We start from the raw sequence: 27,654 nt of genomic DNA, 5'->3' as shown, positions 1-27,654 counted from the left end.
CCCCTGATGGGCCCTGCTCTGTGCGTGACAGGGGGCAGCGCCCCAACCCCCTGATTGACCCAGCTCTGTGCGTGACAGGGGGTGGTGCCGCAACCTCCCCATCGACCCTGCCTTGAGTGTGACAGGGGGCGGTGCCCCAACCCCCCAATCGGCCCTTCCCTGAGCGTGACTGAGGGTGGCATGGCAACCTCCCTATCCGCCCTGCTCTGTGCATGACAGGGGGCGGCGCCCCAACTCCCCAGTCGGCCCTGCTCTGAGCCCGACCAGGGGCTGCACCTAGGGATTGGGCCTGCCCTCTGCCACCCAGGAGCAGGCCTAAGCCAGCAGGTTGTTATCTCCCGAGGGGTCCCAGACTGCGAGAGGGCACAGGCCGGGCTAGGGACCCCCTCTCCCCCCCGAGTGCACAAATTTTTGTGCACCGGGCCTCCTGTATATATATATATTTAGAGAGAGAGAGAGAGAGAGAGACTGACTAGATGCCCAGTGCATGAAATTCATGCAGGGTGGAGGGGGGGTGTCTGTAAGCCTGGCCTACACTCTCTCACAATCAGGGACCACTGGCTCCTAACCACTCGCCTGCCTGCCTGACTGATCGCAGCTAACCACTCTACCTGCCTGATCGCCCCTAACTGCCTCTGCCTTGGCCCCCGCCACCATGGCTTCATCTGGAAGGACGTCCAAAAGGCTGTTCGGCTGTCCAGTGTAATTAGCATATTATACTTTTACTATTATAGACTAGAGGACTGGTGCACAAAAATTTGTGCACTCGGGGGGAAGGGGGGGCCCCTCAGCCTGGCCTTTGCCCTCTCGCAGTCTGGGACCCCTCAGGAGATAACGACCTGCTGGCTTAGGCCTGTTCCCGGGTGGCAGAGGGCAGGCCCAATCCCTAGGTGCAGCCCCTGGTCGGGCTCAGAGCAGGGCCGATTGGGGAGTTGGGGCGCCGCCCCCTGTCATGCACAGAGCAGGTCCCATTAGGGGGTTGGGGAGCTGCCCCCTGTCACACACAGAGCAGGGCCGATAAGGGGGTTCAGGAGCTCCCCCCGTCACTCACAGAATAGGGCCGATAGGGGAGTTGGGGCACCGCCCCCTGTCACACACAGAACAGAGCCGATCAGAGGGTTGGGGCGCTGCCCTCTATCATTCACAGAGCAGGGTCGATTAGGGGGTTGGGGCGTCGCCACTGTCACACTCAGGGCAGGGCCGATGGGGAGGTTATGGCTCTACCCCGTCATACACAGAGCAGGGCCAATCAGGGGGTTGGGGCGCTGCCCCGTCACACACAGAGCAGGGCCGATCAGGGGGTTGGGGCACCGCACCCTGTCACACACAGAGCCGCAAGGCGATCAGGGGGTTGGGAGCTCCCCCTATCAGGCACAGAGCAGGGCTGATCAGGGGGTTGGGGCGCTGCCCCCTGTCACACACAGAGCAGGGCCGATCAGGGGGTTGGGGCACCGCACCCTGTCACACACAGAGCCGCAAGGCGATCAGGGGGTTGGGAGCTCCCCCTATCAGGCACAGAGCAGGGCTGATCAGGGGGTTGGGGCGCCTTCCCCTGTCACGAACAGAGCAGGGCAGATAGGGAGGTTGTGGCTCAGCCCCCTGTCACACACAGAGCCGCAGGGCGATCAGGGGGTTTGGGCACTGCCCCCTGTCACACTGATCCCGGTGCCGGGAGGCCTTGCGGCTCCGCTGATCCCGGTGCTGGGAGGCATATTACCCTTTTACTATATAGGATAGAGGCCTGGTGCACGGGTTGGGGCCAACTGGTTTGCCCTGAAGGGTGTCCTGGATCAGGGTGGGGGTCCCCACTGGGGTGCCTGGCCAGCCTGGGTGAGGGGATGATGGCTGTTTGCAGCTGGTCACACACCCTTCAGGGTGGGGGTCCCCACTGGGATGCCTGGCCAGTCTGGGTGAGGGGCTGAGGGCTGTTTTCAGGCTGGTGGGTGACTGAAGCTCCCAACCACTCCTTTTTTCCTTTTTTTTTTTTTTTTTTTTTTTAATTCTGGGCCAGCCTTAGCTTTGAGGCTTGGCTCCAGCTCTTAGGCCTCCGCTGCTGAAAGAAGGTTTCTGGCCTTTGTTTCCCTTCTGTATTTGAAACAATGTTGCGATCCTGCTGGCTGAAGCCCGGCGAACTATAGCAGGTTTCTGGGGTTTTGTTTAGCTTCTATATTTGTAACATAGTTGCTTAGAGTTGCAGCTCAGAGGCCTGCAGTGGCAGGCGGGAAACGTTGGAGTCCTCCATCACTGCAGCAAGCAAGCCTCATGTTCGCTTTAAGCTGCCTGGCTGCCGGCCGCCTTCTTGGCTGGCAGTTAATTTGCAAATCTCGCTTATTAGCCAATGGGAAGTGTAGCGGTCGTACGCTAATTACCATGTTTCTCTTGTATTAGATAGGATATATATGCCTAAGTGACTGGTTGTTATGACATGCGCTGACCACCATGGGGCAGATGTTCAATGCAGGAGCTGCCCCCAACCTGCAGGCGCCCTGGTCGCCAATGGGGCCTGCCGGCCAACCTCCTGGTCCCTCCCCCCGGCTGGCAAGTCCCAATCACCTGATTGGAACCGGGCCCTGGGCTGTGACGGGGAACCAGGGGTGGGTGGAGGCAGACGCGTGCGGGGAGGCTGGGAACTGCGCTGTGGCAGCGCATGTACGAGCGAGGGAAGGAGGAAGTGGAGAGGCGGGGAACCTGATCGGACCTGTTCGCCAGCCTGGCCTAGGGAAGGAGGAATTTCGTGCACTGGGCTACTAGTCTCAGTATAATCTGCTTGTAAGAGTCCCTGGATTTTGCCTTAATCAGATTGCTGCTTGATGAGTTTATAATGGAGAACAGAGCAGCAGAAGAAAGTGTGTTGGCATTCCTGATGCCTTCACTGTGGGAAGGACCTAAAGTACTCCCTCTCTTTTTGAGCACTTGTAGTAACTTACAATAGCACCCGGTTCCATTTGTGAACATGTTCTTTCTACCAGAGAGCTTGAAAAGCTGCTGTCTGAGTGCTCTGTTTTCTTGAACTCTGCTCACTAACCTGCTCCCTAACATCTCTGAGATGCTGTTGTCCTACCACATTGGCCATCCCACTGCAAGTTAAACCCTAAGGGTTATTAGATAGTTTGAGTTTCGGGTCTCTTTTTACCTCCGTTGCCCTCCTGGATATATTGTATTTGATGACAGTGCCCATCTTTTTCTTTTTACACATATATTTATTGATTTAGAGAGGAAGGGAGGCATGCCCCCCACTGGAGATTGAGCCCGCAACCCAGGCATGTACCCTTGACTGGAATGGAACCTGGGACCCTTCAGTCCACAGGCTGACGCTCTATCCACTGAGCAAAACCAGCCAGGGTGACATTGCCCATCTTAAATTACGGTGCCCAGAACTGAATATTAAGAATAGTTGTGGGGGGGTGGAGAAGTGGTCTCCCAATCCGGTTTCAGATGGTTTTCCCACCGCCCCCCATTGTGGGTCCCAGCAGCTTGGGCAGCTGGGGTGGCTGGAGAAGTGGCAGCAGCCAGTCATCCCAGGTTCTCAAAGGTCCTAGGCAGCCTCAGTTCTCAGGCCCTCAGCTGCATGCCACCTCCATGGTGCCCAAGAGGAAGGTCAGCTCTCCCTATAGGCAGCAAAGGAGGAGGTCAGCAAGGCTGTCAGCCAAACCTGTTCCTGCAAAAAAAAAAAAAAAAAAAAAAGGGAATGAAGCCAAAAAAGGTGGCAGGAAAGGATGAATCTGCAGACAAAAAAGTGCATACGGAAGGGAAAGGGGACCAAAGGGAAAGCAGGCCACGTGGCTGACCAGGACCCTAAAGATCTGCCTATGGAAAACGGAGAAACTGAAAAGGAGGAGAGGCCAGTGTCGGGCGAAGCAGGAGAGAAAGAAGCCAAGTCTGATTAATACCACAAACCATGTCTTCTCTGTGGTCCCTGTCGCCCTTCTTGCACAATCCAGAGGAAGATTGTTGTTGTTGATCCTCACCTGAGCACATTTTTTTCATTGATTTTCAGGGAGAGTGGAAGAGAGAGGGAAGGACAGAGAGAAACATCAATGGGAGAGAAACACACTGATTGGTTGCCTCCTGCATGCCCCCAAACAGAGCCAGGGCTGGGGAGGAGCCTGCAACCAAGGTACATGCCTTTGACCAGAATTGAACCCGAGACCCTGTGGTCCACAGGGCAACGCTTCATCCACTGAGCCAAACTGTCCAGGGCCAGAGGAAGATTTTTTTATCAATTATTTTACAAATGCAAGTTTTTTTAGTAGCTGTAGAAACAGCTCTAAGAAGGAGGAAATTGTACCTCATCCTAATTTTTAAAGTGTAAATGCTTTTTTTTAGAGAGTGAAATAATTTCCTGGTTGTTAATTTTTTGGTACAATCAGAAAATAGTGGGGTATTGAATATGTGAGGTTTTGTCTTGAGTGTCAGCCAAACATTACGTAGATGGGGATAGTTCTTATATCCTATCATACAAGACATACTAAGGCAATTTGGAGTCAGTCATGCATATGTCCTGAATATTTAAAATTGCTTGCATTCCATGTTTTTGGCAGAATTGTTTCCTAAAGAAAACCACTCCTTCATCTTGACTCTCCCTGTCAGAATCTTGGGCGCTAACAGACGGTAGACAGGGAGCCCGTCCAGCTTTGCTGGTTCCACCCCTTGGTTCGTGTTCTAAACGCATCTCGAGAGTTGAGTTCACAAGCTCCAGTCCTCTCTGTATTTCAGCCACGATCCTGTTATTACAGCTCATGGCTGTCAGTGCCTCCTGCTGCGGGTTCCCTGTCGGCATCTTTGGAGCCAGAGTTTGATTTTAATATTATCTTATGCAGAAGAAAAGACAGAATATGAAAAGTTAATAGATTTTAAAACAATGGTATTGGCTACAGTGAAATTTAGCTTTAACATAAGCCCTTTCTGTAATGGTTAAAACTTTAAAAACCAATTTAAAAGTATTATTTGTATATTTTGTTGAAAGTTCAGAAGACACAGAAAAGAATAAAGAAACCGTTCACTCATTATTTCATTATCCAGAGATAATTGTTAAACATCTTGGGGTGTTTTTGTAACCCTTATCCCTCTCTGTGCATCCTGTCTAATAAAGAGGGGGTATGCTAATTGACCCTCATGCCATCACAAAAGGTGGCGGCACCCACAGCCAATAAGGAGGGAATATGCTAATTGACTGCCACACCCTCAAAGATGGTGGTGCCCAGTCCCCTCAGCCCCCCAGCTGCCCAGGGCCGTCACGAGGTGCAGGTAACCAGGGCCAGTCTAGCTTGCACTGCCAGCAGTGGCAGCAGCAGAGGTATGGTGGGGCGTCACCTTCCCCTGATCGACGGGTCACCTCCCGCCCTTTAGGGCTCCCGGACTATGAGAGGGGGCAGGCCAGGCTGAGGGACCACCCTCCTCCAGTGCATGAATTTTCATGCACCGGGCCTCTAGTATTTGTATAAATGAGGTGATGGCATGTCTGTCCATGTAGGTGTATACAGTGAGCCTTCACTTAACATCATCAATAGGTTCTTGGGAACTGCGACTTTAAGCGAAAAACAGAGTATAACAAAACCAGTTGTACCCCAGGCTAGTTGATAGAACAAGAGTTAAGTTATTGTACCAAACTTCTAAATGAACATTGACCCAAAACATTTCTTTTAAAAAATATATATATATTTTGCCCCAATCGGTTTGGCTCAGTGGATAGAGTGTCAGCCTGTGGACTGAAGGGTCCCAGGTTTGATTCCAGTCAAGGGCATGTACCTTGGTTGGGAGCACATCCCCAGTAGGGAGTGTGCAGGAGGCAGCTGATCGATGTTTCTCTCTCATCAATGTTTCTAACTCTTATCCCTCTCCCTCTCCCTCTCTGTAAAAAAATCAATAAAATATATTAAATATATGTGTGTGTGTGTGTATATATATATATATATATATATATATATATATATATATATATATTGATTTCAGAGAGGAAGGGAAGGGAAAGAGAGATAGAAACATCAGTGACGAGAGAGAAGCATTGATTGGCTGCCTCCTGCATGCCCCCTGCTATGTGCCCTGACCGGAACAAACTGTGACCTCCTGGTTCATAGGTCGATGCTTAATCACTGAGGCACACTGGCTGGGCAAAACATTAATATTAGACATTGAAATAAATGTGAGTTACACAGACATCTAAGAATGATGAATAAAAACAAATTAGATAATGATTTTCCAACCCACTGATACCAGTTCAGGGTCACAGGTGGCTGGACCCTCTCCTGGCTGCTCAGGGTGCAAGGTGGGACCACCCTAGACATCCTCCCATCTCAGGTGACCTCACAACCACTAACACATTCCCACTGGGACTGTGTAGACATGCCATTCACTTCCTGTGCACGGCCCTGGTCAGGAATCAATTATTGCCTGCCCGTCCCTCCCCCATCAATGTTGTAACAAAATGATGTTATTCCAGGACCTGCTGTATGTGTGTGCACTGTCTTCTGAACACTGACTTCAGCATTTCCCATGTTGTGAATCTCTTGTACACATGTTTAAAAGTTGATTTCAGAGAGGAAGGGAGAGGGGGAGAGAGATAGAAATATCAATGATGAGAATCATTGATCGGCTGCCTCTTGCACACCCCCTACTGGGGATCGAGCCTACAACCTGGGCCTGTGCCCTTGACTAGAATCGAACCCGGGACCCTTCAGTCTGCAGGCTGACACTCTATCCACTGAGCCAAACCAGCTAGGGCTCTTGTACACATTTTAATAGCTGTGGGCTCTTCTATCATGGCATATCAGTGTACTTAATCATTCTTCTCTGGAATAGTTAGGTTGCTTCTAATTTGTTGCTTTTGTAAAAGAAGGCTGTAGCGAAAAACTGAACGGTAGAGCTTTGTCCTCTTATTTCGTTTTATTTTTTGTGTTTTTAGTATTTGCTTAGGCTGTATCCCTAGGAATGGAATGTGGGTTGACGGGAATTTATTTATCTGCTAAAGTGTGAGTGTGGTTCCTGTCAGCAGGTGCCAATTTGTGGAGCTTTGGGAATCATACTCCTTGATTAATAGTCTAATCATAGGCCTTAAGATGTGATTATAGTGTTAATGCAAACAGCACCAATAATTTCTCTGCCATCTGTCTTTTCCCCCGATATATAGGCAGAAAAGAAGTCTTTTTTATTTTGAAAGAATGTGAAAGCGTTGGTTGTCCATTGCTGGTTCTGATTCTGCGAGGAAATGGGGTAATTTGGAGCTTGCGTAGATTTCTAAAGGAGGTACCTGTGCAAGTCCTACATTTGTTTCTTCTCAAGTAGCTGCTGAAGTTCTGCCTCTTATGGTTACTGCAAGTTCGCACAGTTACATGGTGGTCATAAAAGTAAATGCTATTGTAGTGATTTCAGGCAATACAGAACATGTAATGTAGACAGGTAAAGCCCTCTTATAGTTACTATTTACAATAGATATGCTTTTGCTAATATTTTAAAACTTTTTATGACAAAATATGAGCTGTTCAGCAATTTGCTCTTATCAGTATATGTGGGACTTGGTTCTGTCTCAATAAATGCACCTAATTTTTAATAGGTATAGGTGTATCATAACTTAATCTTTTATTATTTTTTTAAACAAAATTCCCTATTGGTGGATATTTGAAATCTTTTAGATCCTTTTAAAAACTCTTTTTAAAAAGCTGTACGGTAGTGAACATTCTTATTTCTTTAGGATAAATTCCTAGTTCTAGGACAAAGAGCAAATATATTATTCTTATATTTCTTCTTTTTTTAAAAAAATAGATTTAATTTTTAGAGCAGTTTTAGGTTCACAGTCAAATTGAGCATAAAGTAGAGATTTCCCACATACCCTGGTCCCCACACAGGCATAGCCTCCCCATGATGGGCGTCCCTCACCCGCGTGGCACATCACTTACAGTCAGTGACCTACACTCATACATCATTACCACCCAAAGGCTGTAGTGACATTAGGTTCATTCTGGTGTTGTATATTCTATAAGGTTTTTGTTGTTGTTTTGAATTTTTTAAGAATTTAGTTGAGCCAAACTGACTATATCATGGGGAGCAAGACCTCAAAGGCTGCCCTATAATTTTGACAAATGTACGCCAGGTACCCATCATTGTAGCCTCCTGAGTCCTCTGTGCGCTGCCTCTGCAGGCCTCCCTGGCAGCCACTGCTCTTTTACTGTCTCCATCATTTTGCCTTTTCCAGAATTCCATATAGTTGGAATCATACAGTATGTATAACCTTTTTCAGATTGGCTGCTTTGACTTAGTAATAATGTACATTTGAGATTCTTCCATGTCTTTTTAGCTCATGTTTATAGCTCATTTTCTTTTAGTGCTGTACAATATTCCACTGTCTGGATGTACCACAGCTTATCTGTTCAAGGGCAAATATGTATAAAGCTGCTGCAAACATACATCTGTATGCAGGTTTTTATGTGGACAAAAGTTTTGTGGACATAAGTTTTCAACTCTTTGGACAGATGCCTAGGAACAGGAGTGCTGGGCTGTCTGGTAAGAGTACATTTTGTTCTGTGAGAAGCTGCCAGCTGTCCTCCGAAGGGGCTGCTCCATGCCTTCCCTGCTTCGCGCCCTCACCAGCGGCTGACGTTAGTGTTTGGGCCACTCTAATAGGTGTGTGGCTTATTTCCTTCTAAACTAGAAAAGAATGCATGCACACTTAAATATTCCACGTCTCCCAAGTTAGCTGCTGTTATGTTAAATTTCTGGGTGTCTGTTAATTTCTATGAACATATCTTGGTGTGTGTTTTTATGTCACACTAGAGGCCTGGTGCTTGAAAATTCATGCACTGGAGGGGGGTCCCTCAGCCCCGGTCTGCCCCCTCTCACAGTCCAGGAGCCCTCAGGGGCGGGAGGCGACCCGGCGATCAGGGGAAGGTGACGCCCCATCACACCTCTGCTGCTGCCACTGCTGGCAGCTCAAGCTAGACCGGCCCTGGTTACCTGAGCCTCTGGTGGCCCTCAGCAGCTGGGGGGCTGAGGGGATTGGGGACTCTGGAGGCAGGCCCATGGCAAGGCCGGGCCTGCCTGGGGGCGGGCCTTGTCGCGCACTTGCCACCCTGGCAGGGCTGAAGGGACTGGGCGCTGCCATCTTGTGGCTGTGGGCACTGCCATCTTTGAAGGCGGGGCAGTCGATTAGCATATTCCCTCTTTATTGGCTGCGGCATGAGGGTCAATTAGCATACCCCCTCTATATTAGGTAGGATAATTTGGGTGTTTCATAGTTTTAAGCATTTCTGAACAGCGCTGCAGGGAATATCCTTGGAGTTCAAATGGTGCATGCATTTAAGTTTTATGGACTTTTCCACATTTTGTCTAAAGATGAGTGTGCCTATTTTCCAAAACCTCCCTAACACTGGCTAGATTATTTTCTTTAAAAAATATTTTACAATTAAAATTGTAAACACAACATAAAATTGATCATCTTACCTATTTTTAAGTGTACTGTTCACTGTTATTAAGTACATTCACATTATTGTGCAACCAGCTTCCAGAACTCCCTTCATCTTGCAAAACGGAAACTGTCCCCGAAAATAACAACTCTACGTCCGCCTCTCCCTCCAACCCCTAGGAACCACCTTTCCGCTTTGATTCAGTGAAATGGCTACTCCAGGTCCCTCATGTAAGTGGATTCATGCAGTACTTGTTTTTGTGTGACTGGCTTAGTTACTTAGCAAAAGTCCTCCAGGTTCATCCGCACTGTAACGTCTCCACGCCCTGCCTTCTTGTGGGTGAATGGCAGCCCGTTCTGTGGGAGACCACGCTTTGTCTCTCATTCATTCATCAACGGGCCCTTGGGTTGTCGTTACTTGTGGCCGCTGTGAATCGTGCAGCCGTGAACATGGGTGTGCAAACACCTCTTCAGACCCTGCTTTCAGCTCTCTTGGGCGTGCATCCAGGAGTGGGGTTGCTGGGTTTGCTAATGCTGGCTTTTTAATTTTCTGAGGGACCACCATGCTGGTTGCCACTGCGGCTGCTCCATGTTACACTCCTAACATTGCACAAGGGTTCCAGTTCTCACATCCTGGTTAGCCCTTCCTTCCTGTTTTGTTTTGTTCTGTTTTGCTTTATAGTAGTCATCCTACTGGGTGTGAGATGCAGCTCATTGTGGGGCATATGATTTCCTTAAAACTTTGCTGAGCTGATAAGGGAAGGATATTCATTAATTATTATGGAGGTTGAGCATCTTTGTATTTTGACTTTTTAATTTTTCTGTAAATAGCAGTCAACCTAAACTTATTTTTTGTTTTATTTGTTGTTGTTTTAAAAATAATTTTTAGTTAAATTTATTAATCTTATCTGTGGCTTCTAGTGTACAGTCATGTGTAAGAGCAGGCCCCCCTCAATTTTATGGACATGCATACCTATGTTTCTCCTGTCCTCCCTCCTCGTTCACACCATTGTTACCGGGAATATTGACTCTTGCCCTTCACTTACATTAAACTCATATGTACTTTGGTTTATGTCTGGACTCTGGATTTATTTCGTTGGTGTATCGGTTGATTTGGTACCATTTTATTTTTCTCAGTGTTCCTGGCTCATTCTTCTAGGCGAATCTTAGTGCATCAGGAGTGAGGGTGACAGGAAGCTTATATTCTAGTGGAGAAAGAGGGGAAAATGACTATGTAAACAAATTTCTTCTAGTCTAACTCTTGCTTTTCAGGTGTTGAAAACAGTTCAGTCTAATGCTTAAGGTTCCACAGCTAGTTAGTAGCCAAGTTTCAGCTAGACTTCTGGTCTATAGCCTGCGTTACTACACACATCTGCCTTCCCATCCTGCTTCATTAAATAAACGGTAATTGAATACTGATAGCACACTAATTGCTTTGGGCCGTGTCTAAGATACAACCTTTGGGGACGCCTGGAAAATGGGCCTTGTAGAGACATTTCATGTAGAGGAAATGTAACTAATTTCAAGCAACATAGAGGAGAACAATAGTTGTAAATAGCATAGTAAATGATTGTGGAAAATCACTGAAACACTGCCATGAGATTCAGGCGCCGTGGAGTGGAGGGAGGCTGAAGCCTGTGGTGGAATCGAGTTGCACAGTGAGAGGAACGAAAAGTGTCCGCGCGTTGAATGGACAGTTGATGCTCATGTTATTTTAGCGTCAACATCTCCTCTGTGCTCGGTGCTCTGGTGCTCCCTGGGGACCCAGCAGGAAGTGCTCCGGTTTCCTGGGTAGCACAGAGGGAAGCGGTGGAAACTGTTGACATTTAAGTAAAATATTGAGGAATGAATGAGTTCGCTGGCTGGGCAAGGGACACCAGTGCATTCTAGACACAAGAAAGACTGGCATTTGCACAGACGTGCAGACATGGGGAGGAAGTGCACACTTCACTTTGGAGGCCAGCCTGGCTCTGACACATGTCCCTGGGGAATGAGAAGCAATGACACTGGAAAGGCAGGCAGACTTCTTACAGGGATGAGGATTTTTGAGGGATTTTAGTTAGGAGCAAAATAATTTACATTAGAAAGCTCTTGACAGCCTGTGGTTTAGAGCAGAGCTGGGGCCAGGGGCCGTGGGGGGCGTGGGGAGGAGCTGGAGGTGGGGACTGGGGAGCAGTGGGAGGCCTGGAGGCTTCCCTGTGAGTAAGCCATCGTGCACTTCCCGGTGAGAATCTGACGCTCTTACGAGGCCAGTGCTGTTCTGAGTGGCTGTGGAGGCAGCAGTGTCAGGAGTGGTTGAACTTGCTCAAAGGAGATGAGGTCATAGGAGTGTGGGGTAGGTGCTGGCCCCGGGCCTTCAGCATGCCTTTAAGCAGGATGCTCCTGTCTGTTCATCAGCACTGTGCCATCCTTGATCCCACAGGGGGAGTGAGACACCTGCCAGGCACTTGGTGCTGCTCCCTTGTCCGGCCCTGATGTGATGTGTGCAGCTGCCCCTACAGGGGTGCTCCTCCCTGCTCCTCCCCACCCCATTCCAGGCTGCCCTCCCTCGGGCCTCCCTGCTCCTCCCACATAATCTGCACCCTGGATGCCCACCCTGCTCTCCCTGCCCAATGGCTTTGGCAGTCTCCTCCCTCTGGGTGGCTGCTGGGCTGGAGCAGTACCTGTACTTCCACCCACGGAGACCTACCTGCGGTTTGCACTCTGTGTAGAGAAGCAGTTGAGGGTTAACTAAACAAGGGATCTCAAAAGGTGTGTTTACTAGATAATCTTGTCTCTGAAATGTATTTAGAGTTAGGCCAGCTTTAGTCACAGTCTGGTTCATTTTACCGTTTGAAGGAAAAACAAAAAAAGTTTACCAAAGCAAGTGTGGTCAAATCTAATAGAAAACTGTGGCCTGAGAGAATTCTTAGCAGGGAGCTGTAGAAGAGAGAACAGGACAGGAAAGGGAATATTGAAGGTGATTTGTTATTGTTTGATTCTTTTGAAGGGAGGGTTGGAAAGGGCTGACTTGGCGCTGGAGGGGAGGCCTGCGTGTCAGCCACGCTCCCTGCTGATGGTTTCCCAAAGAAGCGCCTCCACGACTCTGCCGCAGGGGCTGCTGGGAATCAGTGAGAGAGTCGTCCTCGTGGATTTACGCATTATGTAGTTCATAGGTCGTGCTTTTGCACCCATTAGTTATTTAAGTGACCGATTGTATTTTGTTTTTATTTATGACAATGAGGAGAAACTGGTGCAACGGTGAGAAGCACCGGCCTCTTGAATAGGCAGGGACGGCACTCATGCGCTATGCCAGTCAGGCTGGCTCGGTGGTGCTTAACGCTGGCTGACTGGTAACTGTAGAGAAAGAAACTAACACATGTAACATGCTAGACACGCCGGATTTAAAATTGGTCAAAAACCAAAGGCAAATTCGAGACTTTAAAATAAGTCTACTTTCTTGGGAGTGAGACCCGCCTGAGACCTGCAGTGTACACGGAAGTCGTTCTATGTCAGCGCATGTCCTTCACACATTTTCAGGTGCACTGTGTGTGGAAGTTTCAGTTACGTCGTCAATGTAAATCCCTAAACTTTCACATGAACATGTGGTGAATGTCAGAGGTCTATTCAGAACATTCTAGTCCGCTATAAATTCAAGCCAAAGACCTGGCCGTTGGGCACCAGGCCCTGCATCGCCCGACCCGACCTGACTTCTGCCCCCTGGACCTCCCAGCATGCTCCCCGAGCAGGACTCCTCCCAGCCACTCCTCGCCATCCTGCAGCGGCGCTCTCCGAGGCCTCCTCTCACCACACTAGAATGGCCACATGCTCATTCTTTCCTTCCATCCATCACCCGGCCTGGCACTGCTGCGTCTCTCCTCCGGCAAGCGCAGCGGCGGGCCCTTTGCTCAGTTCTCCGTCAGCCCCCTGTGGGCATGTGGGAGACATACCGTGACCACCTGTGCAGTGAGCGAGCAGATGGTGGGGTGGCACTCCTGGATGGAGACGGCAAGTACAGGCTTGGGGCTCTGTTTTGCAGCTTGGGCCATTTGGGGACCATTCCTTTGCTCGGTAAATATTTGAGCGGCTGGTTGTGTCCGGCACTGGAGGAAGACAAGACTGAGCAGCCTAGCCCCGGCCAGTGCAGCTTTGTCTCAGTGGGAACTGCTGGGGTGATTGTGAGCTCACCGCGCCCAGGGAAACAGGACTTCACATTCTCACCTGTTCGTTCTGTGACTGGAGGATGCAGGGGTTGGGGCGGGATAAGCTAACTTTGGCCTTGGTTTTCATCTCTTTATGAATAAACTAGAGGCCTGGTGCACAAATTCATGCATGGGTGGTCCCTCTGGGTGGCCGGCAGGGATGGGGCCGAAACCCGCAGTCCAACGCCACCTGCAGCTCCTACCTGCTGCTCCCACTCATCCCTGCCCCGATCGGGAGAAGCTCGTGCCATAGCAGCACTCACCAGCCATGAGCCCTGCATCTGGCGCCCTCCCAAGGGGAGTGGCTTGCAGGATTGTGCCAAACTGACTCTCTGACATCCCCCAAGAGGTCCTGGATTGTGAGAGGGTGCCGGCTAGGCCGAGGGGACCCCATCAGTACTAGATCAGGGCCACGGAGGGACCGCGGGAGGACTCCAGGGCATGTCTGGCCCCGTCTTGCCCAGTCCCCATCAGGGCCGATTGAGGCCAGCCAGCTGGGGAGGGACACAGGAGGTTGGCCAGCTGGGGAGGGACCGCAGGAGGGCTCCAGGGCATTTCAGACCCATCTCACTCAGTCCCAATCAGCCGGACCCCAGGAGCAAGCTAACCTAACCCTGGTGGTCAGTGCACATCATAGTGAGCGGTTGAGCAGCCTTAGCATATCATTAGCATATTACGCTTTGATTGGTTGAACAGTCGACCGGTCACCGGATGACCAGACACTTAGCATATTAGGCTTTTATTATATAGGACTAGTGGCCGAGTGCAGGAAATTCATGCACTTGAGGCAGGGGGAGGGTTCCCCAGCCTGGTCTGTGCCTTGTCACAGTGCAGAAGCCCCACGATCCATCGCCTCAAAGAGGTAGGCCCGCCCACCCATCTGGGGCTCCTCGATGGGCTGCCCCAAAGAGGTAGGCTGGAGCCAGGGAGGCCTGTGGACCCCCGGGCTGGGCTGTGGCAGAGGCCTGCAGACCTCCATGCGCCTGTGGGCCCCCAGGCCGGCGCAGGGGGGCAGGGACGCGGGCCTCATGTCCCGGGGCCTGTTGCCGGGGTCGGGGATGCGAGCTCATGTCTCTGGGCCGGCGCAGGGGCATTGTCCCGACCAGTTTGCATATTATCCTGTTATTAGGTAGGTGGCTATCGCAGAGCTTGAAGCTTGTAATTAAGATGCTGTTTTAGCCTGTGAAAATTGTTTGTATTATTTCTTCTCTTTTAGCCAAAATGTGTAAAACTTACTAGCAAAGCAGCTAAATGGACGCACTGTGACGGAAGCCCTCATTCTAATCAAGGGTCACTTTGCCCTTTAACCATATCAACGAGTCTTACCTTCATCCTTTTAAACTTACAATGTTGTCGGCGCGATTCATCCTCTCTTCTTGTGCACGTTTGTTGCGTTTTGACCATGACGGCTGTCACTGCTGGAACATTCCTTGACCTGTGTCTTGATAGCCATCCTGAGCGGAGGTGTCAGCTCTAAGATGAGTGCCAGGTTGTTTCCCAAAGTGGCCGGACTGGTTTATGCTCCTCCAGTGAGATGCAGGTGACGTACCCGTGGTCTCTTCAGTATTGAGACTCTAAGACTGCTGCATGTTAGATGAGCCAGTGCTTATAACATCGTTTCTCATGCCAGGGAAGTTTGCTGTTTTTGTTAGGTATGATAATGGCATGTGGTTTTGTGAAAAAATAGGTTGGCCTTTTAAAATATATATATATTTTTTATTGATTTCAGAGAGGAAGGGAGAGGGAGAGAGAGAAACATCAATGATGAGAGAGAGTCATTGACCAGCTGCCTCCTGCACACCCCACACTAGGGATGGAGCCCTCAACCCGGGCATATGCCCTTGACCGGAATCGAACCCAGGACTCCAGTCTGCAGGCTGACGCTCTATCCACTGAGCCCAACCAGCTGGGGCTGTTGGCCTTTTTTAAAGGATACATATTGATGAAGTACCTGGACTTACTTTAAAATTCTTCAGCATAGTCCTAGCCGGTTTGGCTCGGTGGGCTCCATCCTCAGTAGGGGCGTGCAGGAGCAGCCGATCGATGATTCTTTCTCATCATTGATGCTTCTCTCTCTCTCTCTCTCCCCCCTCCCTTCCTCTCGGAAATCAATAAAAGTATATTTAAAAATAAAATATTAAAAGAGTTCTTCAGCATATAAAGCACACTTTGGCGCAGTTGGCCAGATTGGGGCACAGACACAGATTGTTGTTTCAGTGTTAAATGTCCTGTTCTGTGGTTAAGAGGATACATGTACCTACTGTTGGAAAACAGATGCCGAGCATTTAACACCAGTAACTGTATGCTGAGTATTTATGACGAGTACAGGGCCATAACATATGAGTCTCTCAAACGGTTCAGAAAAGAAATTACATATACACATGAGCTTTTTTTATTATTAAATAGCCTAGAATTCCATCCCTTCAACATGTGGGTACAGCACTGCTAACGTGTTGCTTTCACGTCTTGTCGCTAGGCGCGTGGCACTCTGCTTTTAAGCACATATGGATCATTTGTATAGAATAGTTTTTCAACTTTAATTTTCCTGATTGAAATTAAACTGGGTTTTGATCCTAAATATATTCCAGCATGTGGCTTGAGTTGCTTAACCATGTCCCCATTCTTGACCACTGAAATACTTTCATTTTCCTACTATAAATAACACGCACGAGCGGAACTGACAGTGTCCGTCCAGTAGAAACAAAAGTCCTTCCTTGATTCTGCAGGTCAGGTTTCCCAGGTAAGTGCATTCATAGCTCTTTCTCTCTGCATGTGTGGCAGTTGCAATGAATTGTTTGTGTAATTCATCAGCCAGGTGCTGAGCTCTACAAAAGCAGAGACTGTTTTCATCATGGCTGTATAAGCAACATTGGGCACACACAGTAGGGCTGAAAGACTGACTGAATCAGTGGAGAATAACTAAATGTAAACACACTAGTTGCTGTAAAACCTCTTCCTCTGCAGCCTGCTTTGAAAGCTCAGGTTTGTTTACGGCTGAAGAGCCCCATCCCCCTAAGACTGAAGCATTGAAAACAGTAGGATTTACCAGGGGAAAGGTGCCCCTCCCAACAGTATGCCCCTCTGTTCTCACCATGCCACCCACAGCTCAGCTAAAGAAACGGGTCCACAGAGGGCAAGCGGCTTGTGTGAAGGCTGTGGTGGGCAGAACCGTGTGCTGGTCCCCAGGTGCTGGCCATAGCCTGGCCTCCCGTGGCTGCTGGCCTCTCCCTTAGGACCCACTTGCTGTGCGCGTATGGAGGATGGACCGCGTGAGGGAAGGCCAGTGTCTGCATCGGTGGGAGAGGTAGGGTCAAGGCAAATGCCCGGTGACGCGAGATTGTACACAAGCCATAGAAGTCCTGCGTGCGGGCTTTCAAAGCCGCCTCTGACCACCTCCTTTCCCTGCTGGAGCCCTCAGCAGGAGGCGGCCTTGAAAATGGTGCTTTTATAAAGAGCCTCTTTGGTCACTGACAGGACAGTTTTTTGCTGAGATTCACAAATTCACAAGCCTCAGCCACATTCTTGTGCTTACGGTTTTGCTGTTGTCATAGTCTTTTCAGCACCAAAACCTTAAAACATGTTGTGCTTGTTGAGAAGATGTTTATCACATGGAAATGGGGAATGTTATCAAACCCATGCTCTTCACATATTACTGTTTGCTCTACCTCATTGATTCTCAAAACTGCCCGTCATTATCCCTGCGAGCATCAGAAAAACAGACCCAAACCACCTGCAGTGCGCTGGGCTCTATCTCTCCTGGAGCTAGGTGTGCGTGTTTTCTGAAAATTCACCAAGCTGTGTCCTTCCATGTGCGCCTTTCTTATTACAGCACGGCATACTTCATAAAACTGCACACGCGCAAGGTGCATGGATACATCATGTATGTGCACACACCAAACACATAGGTGTGTGCGCATGTATGTAACAAGTGTGCACCACAATGCATATATGCATGTGTGTGCATGTACACATGTATACACATATACAGCTATGCACACGAATATACACAGCAGGGTGGAGCCCAAGAGTGGGATTGGAAGAAGTGGATGAGGTGGCTCAGAGGTCGGGGCTGGGAACTGGAGTTGGAGCAGAGTTCCAGCGGCGCGCCAGCCTTGGTGGGTTTCTCTTGCTAAACGAATGCTGGGGTTCTAAACTGCACCCTCGCCTGTAGCTGACGCTCACGAATACGTAGGAAGGAGTTATTCTGTAACACTTGCATTTGTATGTCTCTGCTCCTGCTGCCTCGGAGGGACTGCGCAGGAGACCTGGCCTCACTCTGGTGTTAGGGAGAGCCGTGCTGCAGCCTGCTGGTTCCCGACGGCGCCGAGGACAGACCAGGGTCAGGCTCTTCCCCAGGAGGTGCTCAGCTGTGCGGCTGAGGCCCCCCACCCCCCTCATATAGGGGAATGTTGCCTTTAGTAAAGGGAGATGCAGACCTTGTTTGAGCATGGTTCCATTCTTAGCTCATATTGTACAAAGCAAAACATATGAGAATAAACAATTATTTTGAGTCTGCAGTTGCCTGCGAGGGTCTGAGTCATGGGTAAGTTGACTTGATGGGAGAGACGCAAGGAGAGAGTGTGTCACTCGCTGACTTTACTCTTTAATGTTAAAACTCAAGAGATTACTCATACAGTGTTAGCCATGGAAGACACTTTTAAGGTCATAACTACTCCGCTCTCATACGGATAAGGAAAATGGTGCAGAGGCGGGGTGAACTTACCAGTCATGCGCGCAGATCCTGGAGGGAGGGCGGTCGGGGGTGCAGAGCAGCAGCAGGTGCTGAGCTGCCTGCGGATGTGGGAGGCTGGGCAGGGCGCTCACAGTTCTCATTTCCACCTGATCCAGTGTTTACAGACCGGGTTCAGAAGGGTGGGGGCGCTTTTCTATAAAGTGGGATTTTAGCAAAGCTACATTAAGAAACAGCATTTTAACAGAGAAAGTGTATTTCATTGCTGACTAGGGAGCACAGGCTCATTGTATTAGACTCTGGCAGAGTCTTGTCTTGTGTCTTGTGTTCTCTTGTTCCCCTGAATGGGGTGGGGGAGTGTCTCATTGAAATGATAACTGTAGTGATAGTTATGCCCACCAGGTGGCATCATTGCTTTCCTTACATGATTTAAGCGCCTTTGGATTCTGAGTTACAGTGATTGCTCATTTTGTGTTTTAATAATAAAAGGAGATGCCCTGATATTTATTATCTTCTTGAAGAGAGACATTAATGCCATGCCTCCTTTTCTGTACCTAATGCTACTGCCAATGTTATAACGATAAACCATTTAAAAAGCTGCATTACAGCTCTAGTTTGTCCTCACCCACCTCATGGTGTCCGCCTGCTCTGCATCGGATATACACAGGCACAAGGATTCCGACTCTGGGTTCCAGGGCCGGGCCGGGTGAGCTAGGTGACTGACTGGCAGTTTTCGTCTGCATTCTTCCTTACATTTGCAGTTGAATGAGACTCTTACTAATGGTACTAAGGACATGTAGCCCTGAATTAAACATGAATATAGAAGCAAATGAGGCCTAGCACAAGGCTGCCAGGTGCCTGTGACCTCCCATTCTCACCTTTCCCTTCACCAGCCACAGCTCTATTTCCTTAACCCCGTTCACGCGGGACACACAGGCCGACTGGCCTGATCTGTTCTCTGCGCCGTGGAGGCGGTTCCTCCAGAGAGAGGGAGGCATGGACAGAGGTTCAGCGCCCAGGTCCCGAGTCAGACCCTGAGTTTCCAAATCCCCCGCCTTCTCTGGGCCTTTGGGAATGAGGCGGTAGCTGAAGTACTGGAGAGAATCAGAAAGAGAATCCTGTGCAGAGCTTAGCGCAGTGGCTGGCACAGTGAATGACCAATGTCAGCTGCTGTCATCACTCAGGGTAACTGCCGTCCCCTGATTATCATCGTCATGATCATTATTTCCTGATCACTCTACATGCCCTTGCCATCTGCATCTGTGCTGTTATTTTGGAATCTGTATTCTCTTCCGTTACCTGTGTGCTGTTTCAAGCTACCGAAGGAAGTCAGTCAGTTTATCTTCTGTAGTCTGTCCTGCTACTCAGTAGAGCGTTCTGTACATAGTAACGGCAGCTCAATATATGCTTGATGAGGCGTTTGTGAATTTCCTTTTTTTTAAATGTTATTTTTCTGTTACCGTTTACATTCACTATTGTTTTACATTAGTTTCAGGTGTACAGCGTAACGGTCAGACAATCTTACTTGAAAAAGTGTCTCCTGATGTTTCCAGCCTGGCACCATACTAGTTATTGCAATACTAGAGGCCCGGTGCACGAGATTGGTGCACTGGGGAGGTGGGGAGGGTGTCCTGGCCTGCGCCCTCTTGCAGTCAGGGGCTCTCACAGTCCAGGACACCTCACTCCTTACCACCCGCCTGCAGCGGAGGTGGGAGAGGCTCCCACCACCGGCTCTGCACTCGCCAGCCATGAGCCTGGTTTCTGGCTGAGCAGCACTCCCCCCATGGGAGCGCACTGACCACCAGGGGGCAGCTTCTGCTTTGAGCATCTGTCCCCTGGTGGTCAGTGCGTGTCATAGCGACTGGTCATTCTGCTGATGGGTCAACTTGCATATTAGCCTTTTATTATATAGGAGGATTACTGGCTGTATTGTAAATTTTCTTTCTTTTTTTTTTTTTGAAATTAAATCTTTATTGTTCAGATTATTACATTTGTTCCTCTTCCCCCCCCCCACAACTCCCCTCCACCCAGTTCCCACCCCACCCTCCCCACCCACTGTCCTCATTCATAGGTGCACAATTTTTGTCCAGTCTCTTCCCGCATCCCCCACACCCCTTTCCCCCCACAAGAATAGTCAGTCCATTCCCTTTCTATGCCCCTGATTCTATTATAATCACCAGTTCATTTTGTTCATCAGATTATGTATTCCCTTGATTTTTAGATTCACTTGTTGATAGATATGTATTTGTTGTTCATAATTTGTATCTTTACCTTTTTCTTCTTCCTCTTCTTTTTTTTTTTTTAAATCTTTATTGTTCAGATTATTACATTAGTTACTCTTTTTTCCCACCATAACTCCCCTCCTCCCAGTTCCCGCCCCACCCTCCGCCCTCACTCCCCACCCACTGTCCTCATCCATAGGTGCACGATTATTGTCCAATCTCTTCCCTCACCCCACACCCCTTCCCCCCCCCGCCAAGAATAGTCAGTCCATTCCCTTCCTATGTCCCTGATTCTATTATAATCAACAGATCATTCTGTTCATCAGATTATTTATTCACTTGATTCTTAGATTCACTTGTTGATAGATGTGTATTTGTTGTTCATAATTTGTATCTTTACCTTTTTCTTCCTCTTCCTCTTCTTAAAGGATACCTTTCAGCATTTCATATAATCCTGGTTTGGTGGTGATGAACTCCTTTAGCTTTTTCTTATGTGTGAAGCCCTTTATCTGACCTTCAATTCTGAATGATAGCTTTGCTGGATAAAGTAATCTTGGTTGTAGGTTCTTGGCATTCATCACTTTGAATATTTCTTGCCACTCCCTTCTGGCCTGCAAAGTTTCTGTTGAGAAATCAGCTGACAGTCGTATGGGTATTCCCTTGTAGGTAACTGAGTTTCTTTCTCTTGCTGCTTTTAAGATTCTCTCTTTGTCTTTTGCTCTTGGCATTTTAATGATGATGTGTCTTGGTGTGGTCCTCTTTGGATTCCTTTTGTTTGTGGTTCTCTGCACTTCCTGGACTTGTAAGTCTATTTCTTTCACCAGGTAGGGGAAGTTTTCTGTCATTATTTCTTCAAATAGGTTTTCAAAATCTTGCTCTCTCTCTTCTTCTGGCACCCCTATAATTTGGATGTTGGTATGCTTGAAGTTGTCCTAGCAGCTCCTTACACTATCTTCGTATTTTTGGATTCTTTTTTCATTTTGCTTTTCTGGTTGGGTGTTTTTTGCTTCTTCGTATTTCAAATCTTTGACTTGATTCTTGCGATCGTCTGGTCTGCTGTTGGGAGTCTGTATAATATTCTTTATTTCAGTTAGTGTATGCTTAACTTTTAGTTGGTCCTTTATCACAACATTGAGGGTCTCATTAGATTTCTTGAGGATCTCACTACATTTATCGGCGGTCTCACCAGTCTTTTTGAGGGCCTTACTAAATTTATCGGCAGCTTCTAGACAGTTCTTGAAACACCTTAAAAGTGTGGTTTTGAACTCTATATCCAGCAGTTTGCTTTCCTCCATTTCTGTCATTTGTGTCCTGTTTCTTTGTCTCCGCATTTTTTTATGCTTTCTTGGTGCACCCCTTTGTGGGCTTTGTGCACAGTCTTGTTGTAGTTAAGCCTTGATTGTTGTAGGTAACACTGGGGGGGGGGGCGGGGGGTTGACCTCCAGGCCAATTGGCTGTGAGAATCAGCTGTGTCTGCAGTGGGAGAACTTCTGTCCTGGATCTCTAGGGAGGTGCTAATCTAGCCTCTGCCTGAGGCTATCCAGCAAATGCCTGCGTGCAAGGCTTGGGGATCAACAGAGCGGGTGGAGCAAGCAGTTATGGCTGCTCTCAGTCCTGCCTTCAGAGGCTCTGCTTCTCAGTGTCCCATCAATTGCTGCAAGTACCTCGGAAAGAAGCCCTCGAGTTCCGACCGATGCCAGACAGTCCCGCTTCTCCCGTTTGAGTCTGGGTCCCCAGAGACTCGTCTGTAGGTGGAGCTCAGAGCCTGAGACTCCCTCCTGATTGAAACAGACAACTGCGCCTTCAGCCGCCAGCCCGCTCCGCATGCACCTCCGCACCTTAGTAAGTATTTTTCTTCTGCACTGCGCCTCCTCTGAGTCTCGGTATGCTTTTCTCTTTCCTTCTAGTTGTAGAATTTCCTCAGCCAGCCTTCCTGTGGTTCTGGGTGATGTCCGTTCCGTCTTTTAGTTGTATTTTTGAAGTGGTTGTGCGAGGCAGCAATCTCCGGTGTTTACCTATGCCGCCATCTTGGTTTCTTGTAAATTTTCTTGATGAATCACACACATATGCACACTACCTTTAAGTGATGTTACCCCCAAAACATAACTCAGTCACCTGTGCTTTCTATAACATTAAGTACTTGTCAAAGCAAAGGATATGTACAGTCTGTGTAATTCCTTAAATGATCAGAGTGATGTATGTCTTATGCATCATCATTTAAGATTGGACCATTTTCCTCGGTGGTTTCCATGGGAATTTTCAAGTTTTAAAAACACTGCATTATGCAATGGCAGGCTGCTTCTGAAGCAGAGAGCACTTAGCTCTGAGCAGTTCTGCTTCTGACAGACAAGCTAGGGGTCAGCTAAGTCGCACAAGGAAAGTCTGCTGCTTCCTGCTCCCTCGGGCTCCCAGTACTGACCCCTGCACCCTGGGGAGTACAGGGCAGGGCAGGGCAGGGCGCTGGGTGCAAAGGCCCAGGCCCCAGGACATGTCCTGGCAGCTCCTTAGCCTCATGGACTTCGCCCTGATCACACCTTCCTTGATGACCCCCTGCCTCAGGGGCTCACTCCCTTCCTGTTTCATATCTGGCCATCCTTTGTTTGTGAGTGGATTTTATTTTCTTAGGCTGAAAGCTTAGTTTTGCTTAAGGGAGTCGAGGGAGGCTTTGAAAATTCACACTTCATTTTCATTATGTCCTCCCAGCAGCTACTGGCATGTCAGGGAGGTGGGGGAAGTCAGGAAGGTGGGCAGTCAGGGTGCCAGAAACGGTGGTGGTCGCCATGGGCCTGATGAGTAAAGGAGGAGCTGAGGACAGGGCAGCTAGGAAGGCAAGGCCGGTCCGCAGCACTGCTTGTACAGACGCTCTTCATTCTGAATGTGCTGGGGAGGCCGGGGAGCTGCTAAGGGACGCGGCCTCCACCTGACTCGCTGTGCTGAGTGTCCACCCCTGCCCAGGCCTCTTCTGTCAGCCAGAGCCAGCTCCACCTGCGCCTTCCTCCCCAGGGCTAACCCGGCCCCTGCCCTGCTGGGAAAGGAGCCCCCACACCCTGCATGCCACAGCTCCCAGCACCCACTCAGCAGCTGTTTGCTAATCTTTCTTGGAAGCTGGGGACAATGAAGAGAATGCACCAAGTGTGTTTTGCCAGAGGGTGTCAGATAGAATTCTTTCACAAGGTAACTTCCACTCCTGCCCGCCATGACTGTGACTGCGCCTGAGGTGTTGAGGTGGTAGGGTTCTCTCCTTCCCTTAGAGGTGAGGCCCCGGGGAACGCTGGGCCCCGGGAGTCAGTGGTGTGGCAGTTGTGGCTCACAGAGCTGGATGTAGGCAGAAAAGTGCCATCCCTGCTGCGTGCTCACCAAGGCTGCACTCAGGTCATTTTGTTCAGCGGCGCCAACCGGTGGGCGTGGGCCACTGGTGGGCCGTGAGGTCCGAAAGGTTGGCGGCCGCTGGTTTAGTTCACTGAGTCTCCGGTGCCTGGAGTTTTCCTGCTGCGAGCGCAGTGGCAGCCCGTCTGTGCGGACTTGGCTGTGAAGGAAGGAAGTGGGTGCTCCGTAGCAGCGAGCTGCACCGTGCGTAGTTACGGCTTGAGTTACGCTGGCCTTTTCCCTCTGCCAGTGGAGAAACATTTTCTCTGGCGTTAGAGTGCACACTAAAAAAGTCTGAATTATTTTTTCAAAACTGATTTCATTTCTGCCGCAGCGGGAGCCAGGGCTGTGGCCTGACTGCGCAGTGCCAGGCCGCGTGCTCACTGCAGTTGGGCGAGCGCAGCTCTTGGAGCCTGGCACTCAGCCTCGAGTTGTCCTCTCGGGAAACTAACTGACCTTCTAGGATGGGGGTCAGCGGCCGTGGGGACCGAGTGAGCCTCGGGACAGGGGTCAGGGGCCGTGGGGATGTCGCTGTTGCATACAGTTCTGCTTAGTGGTGTTTTTGAGCTTGTGTTATTTTTGTAATTTACGTAGAGAAGTCACACATGGATAATATAAGGAAGTGCTATCGACGAGTAGTGCCTGATTTTTCTGAAGAAAAGACTAGAAAATATAAGGTGGAAGCAGGTTCACCTTTGGGTCAGTTTTCTTAGTGCCTGAAAGCAAATACCAGACACTGGTTCACATCACTCATCTCTTAGGTTTTTTAAACTATAGCGATAGATAGGTTGCTTGTTCTGTAGCCTTGGCTACTAAAAACAAACCCCAATTTAATGTTTTTTTATTTATAAATAATTATTTTTCAGGCACTAAAGAAATACTTGTTTATGGAAAATAAGTAGAACCAAGTTTAGAAAAGAGAGTCATAATTTTGCCAGCCAGAGATAAGGGCTTTAATATTGAGTATATTTCAGCGAGTCCTGCGGGGCTTCTGCCTGTAGGCCCCGCGCGGCCTGTCCTGGGCGTGCAGCCGGAGCCCGCGGCCCTGTTCACGCCTGTTTTGTTTTTCAGTGGACGAGTACATCGCCATCGCCAAGGAGAAGCACGGCTACAACATGGAGCAGGTAACGACGTGTTTCTTTTGTTGTTAGAAATGGGCTTTGGAGCGAGCCAGTAGGTGTGTGGGGGGAGCGGCCGTGTCCCCTCAGCAGAGGGGCTCTGGCCCCCCGCACCGCCCGGGAGCCGGCGTGCGAGGAGCCCCGAGGTGGGTGGCGGTGGACGGTCGGTCCCGCGGGGCCGCAGGGCAGAGGAGGCCGCGGTGCAGGACGCTGGGCACGTGCTTTCTTACGTGACCATGTGAGCTGTCATTTTGTGGCTGTTGATGGTGTTTCCTGATTCAGGCTGCCACACTTAAACCCATCGTGTTTTAATGTTAATTGTTTTGAGTCACTTTCAGGTGTAAAATTTGGCTAAGGCTTTCATTTAAAAATTGTTCAAAGGCTGTTTTAAAAGTTTCTAATCACTGCTTTAAAAGTGAGCACGCTAAGCTGGGTTAGTGCTTTCCTGGCATCAATCTAGATTTTATAGCCTGTACGGTGCTAGCATTTTCCACTTACCCTAGTGACTGAAGATACCAGTGACTCCAATTAGAATTGCACTCTTGTTTACAGCCTTGGCCTTATTTGTAATTATTCTATCCTGGTAGAACTGTTAAAAAGGCAACTATAATAAGGTAGTTCCAGAATCTTTCAAAGCAAGAAATGTGTGCTTCTCCTGTTCTAACCCTGTTCATGAACTGCATGAGTTGCCCAGAAAGCTCATCCATTTTTTATTCTGTTTAGAGAGTGTAAACATGATTGGGTGATCGATTGCAAAATATCCTTGTATGGTTTTCAAGGATTCTGATCTTCAAAAGCATGATGGTCTTCGCTTCCGAGTTGTGATGCAGGACACTCCTTGGGGGAAGTCCCGAGCTCCCTCTCCCGTTCCTCATGTATTCCTATTTGCCGGGGTTATTTTCCCCCAATCCTTAACTGAGGATATGTTTTTGTTGATTTGAGAGAGAGAGGAAGGGAAAGAGAGAGGGAGAGAGAAAAACATTGATGGGTGCCTCCCGCATGTACTCCAGCCCGCAACCTGGGTCTGTGTCCTAGAATCGAACCTGTAACCTTGTGGTGCCAGGACGGCGCTGCAGCCGACTGAGCCACCAGCGGGCTGTGCTTGCGCTTGGGCAGAGGAGTAACAGCAGGGCGTGCTCTGGGGAGGCAGCCTCGCCTTCCAGGTGCAGGGCCCAGGTGTGACCAGGTGCACAGGTGCCAGAGCCGCTTCCTGGCTCTGTGGCGAGGCAGGGCCTCCGAGTCCAACCTGAGCAGCGCGGGGGGTGGGCCTGCTCTCGTGGGGTAAAGAGTTAGTGACAGCAGGAGCGGCTCCGCGCGGCTGTTCATTGTCTGGGAGGGAAGGTGTGCACTCTTGCCAGCCTCGTCTCCATTTTAACGTGATGATCACATCTTTGGTCTAAAATCTCACTGTTGCTATTTTTCTAGGCTCTTGGGATGCTCTTTTGGCACAAGCATAACATTGAGAAATCCTTGGCTGATTTGCCCAACTTTACCCCCTTCCCCGACGAGTGGACTGTGGAAGACAAAGTCTTGTTTGAGCAAGCCTTTAGTTTCCACGGGAAAACTTTCCATAGAATCCAACAGATGGTAAGTAGATGAGACCCGAGGGCCACCCACCACCACCCAAGCGCATCCCGGGGCAGGGGTATCTAGCACTGAGGCAGAAGGCCTCATTCCAGGAAAGCTCCCTTTAGGCTCCCCCTGGGAGGGGGGGCGGGTACGAGGCTGCAGATTACTGTAGGGAGCACTTCCTGGCACTTCCCAGCCTGAGGGCCGTGACACACCCCTTGTTCGAGCCAGGAAGGTTAGAGAAGGTTAGGGAAGTCTAGGGAAGGTTAGGGAAGGCTAGGGAAGGCTCTTGCGGTTACTGAGGAGATGGCGCCATGGAGTCTGCCTCCCAGGGAAGGGCTGCTTATCTCTCTCACTCTAGAGTGCTGCTGGGTGGGCTCCTACTTCGTTGCATTAGGGCTCAAATGAGCTTTTTTAAAGTTCCCCAAAAGTTATGTTAGAAACTTGAGGTGTGTGGAAACAGATTCATCTTAAACTGCTGTTTCGCTTACAGTCACACTTAGTCATTTGAAAATGTATGAAGAACCTTTCATGATTCTCCTTGTTGTGGAGGGGCTGTGACTTATGACATTTCTGAGGACGTGAGCGTGACCCTATAAGTGGGTCTAAGCACGTTTGATTCTGAAAGGTTAGTTTTAAATCTAAGTCAGCTCTTTCTTACATTTAGCTTCCTGACAAGTCGATAGCGAGTCTGGTGAAATTTTACTACTCGTGGAAGAAGACGAGGACTAAGACCAGCGTGATGGATCGCCACGCTCGCAAGCAGAAGCGAGAGCGGGAGGAAAGGTCAGTGGCGCCTGGGTGCTGTCCCCCCCTGGGGACCTTCGGAGTCGCTAGAACGCTGTGAGCTGGTGGACACACAGGCGAGTCGTGGCTGCGTTCCCCCAGGGCCTTCCTGCTGGAACCAGACTCACAACATGCTTCCCTCGCTGCTGACGCTGTGCTCACGCACCGTGGCATTTCCTGCAGCACTTTTCTCGCCACTCTCCTGCCAGGAAGCTTCCCCACACATTCTTTCATGCCCCTTAAGGGCGGCTTTTTTTTTTTTTTTTTTAAAAAGTTGATTTTAGAAAGAGAGGGGGTGGGGAATACCAGTTGGTTGTTGCACTTATTT

The 27,654-nt window shown here is 49.3% G+C and overlaps 1 protein-coding gene across 6 annotated transcripts in view; it reads left to right on the top strand.

The window, feature by feature from the left end:
* RCOR1 (REST corepressor 1) overlaps positions 1 to 27,654 on the top strand; it is a 100,437-nt gene that overhangs the window by 55,895 nt on the left and 16,888 nt on the right. For all 6 annotated transcript variants that reach the window (XR_009451459.1, XR_009451454.1, XM_059685864.1 and 3 more), the window contains 3 exons: positions 24,925 to 24,977; positions 26,397 to 26,558; positions 27,208 to 27,326. Coding sequence is in view for 4 of the 6 variants with exons in the window: in XM_059685864.1 (XP_059541847.1) it covers positions 24,925 to 24,977; positions 26,397 to 26,558; positions 27,208 to 27,326 (334 nt within the window). In the remaining 2 variants the exon portion in view is untranslated. The remainder of the gene's footprint in view (positions 1 to 24,924; positions 24,978 to 26,396; positions 26,559 to 27,207; positions 27,327 to 27,654) is intronic.

The sequence above is a fragment of the Myotis daubentonii genome, chromosome 1, assembly GCF_963259705.1.
Source record: "Myotis daubentonii chromosome 1, mMyoDau2.1, whole genome shotgun sequence".
In the NCBI taxonomy this organism is placed as follows: Eukaryota; Metazoa; Chordata; class Mammalia; order Chiroptera; family Vespertilionidae; genus Myotis; species Myotis daubentonii.
Note: the sequence above shows the minus strand (reverse complement) of the source record. Positions and strands in the feature narration are given on the sequence as shown.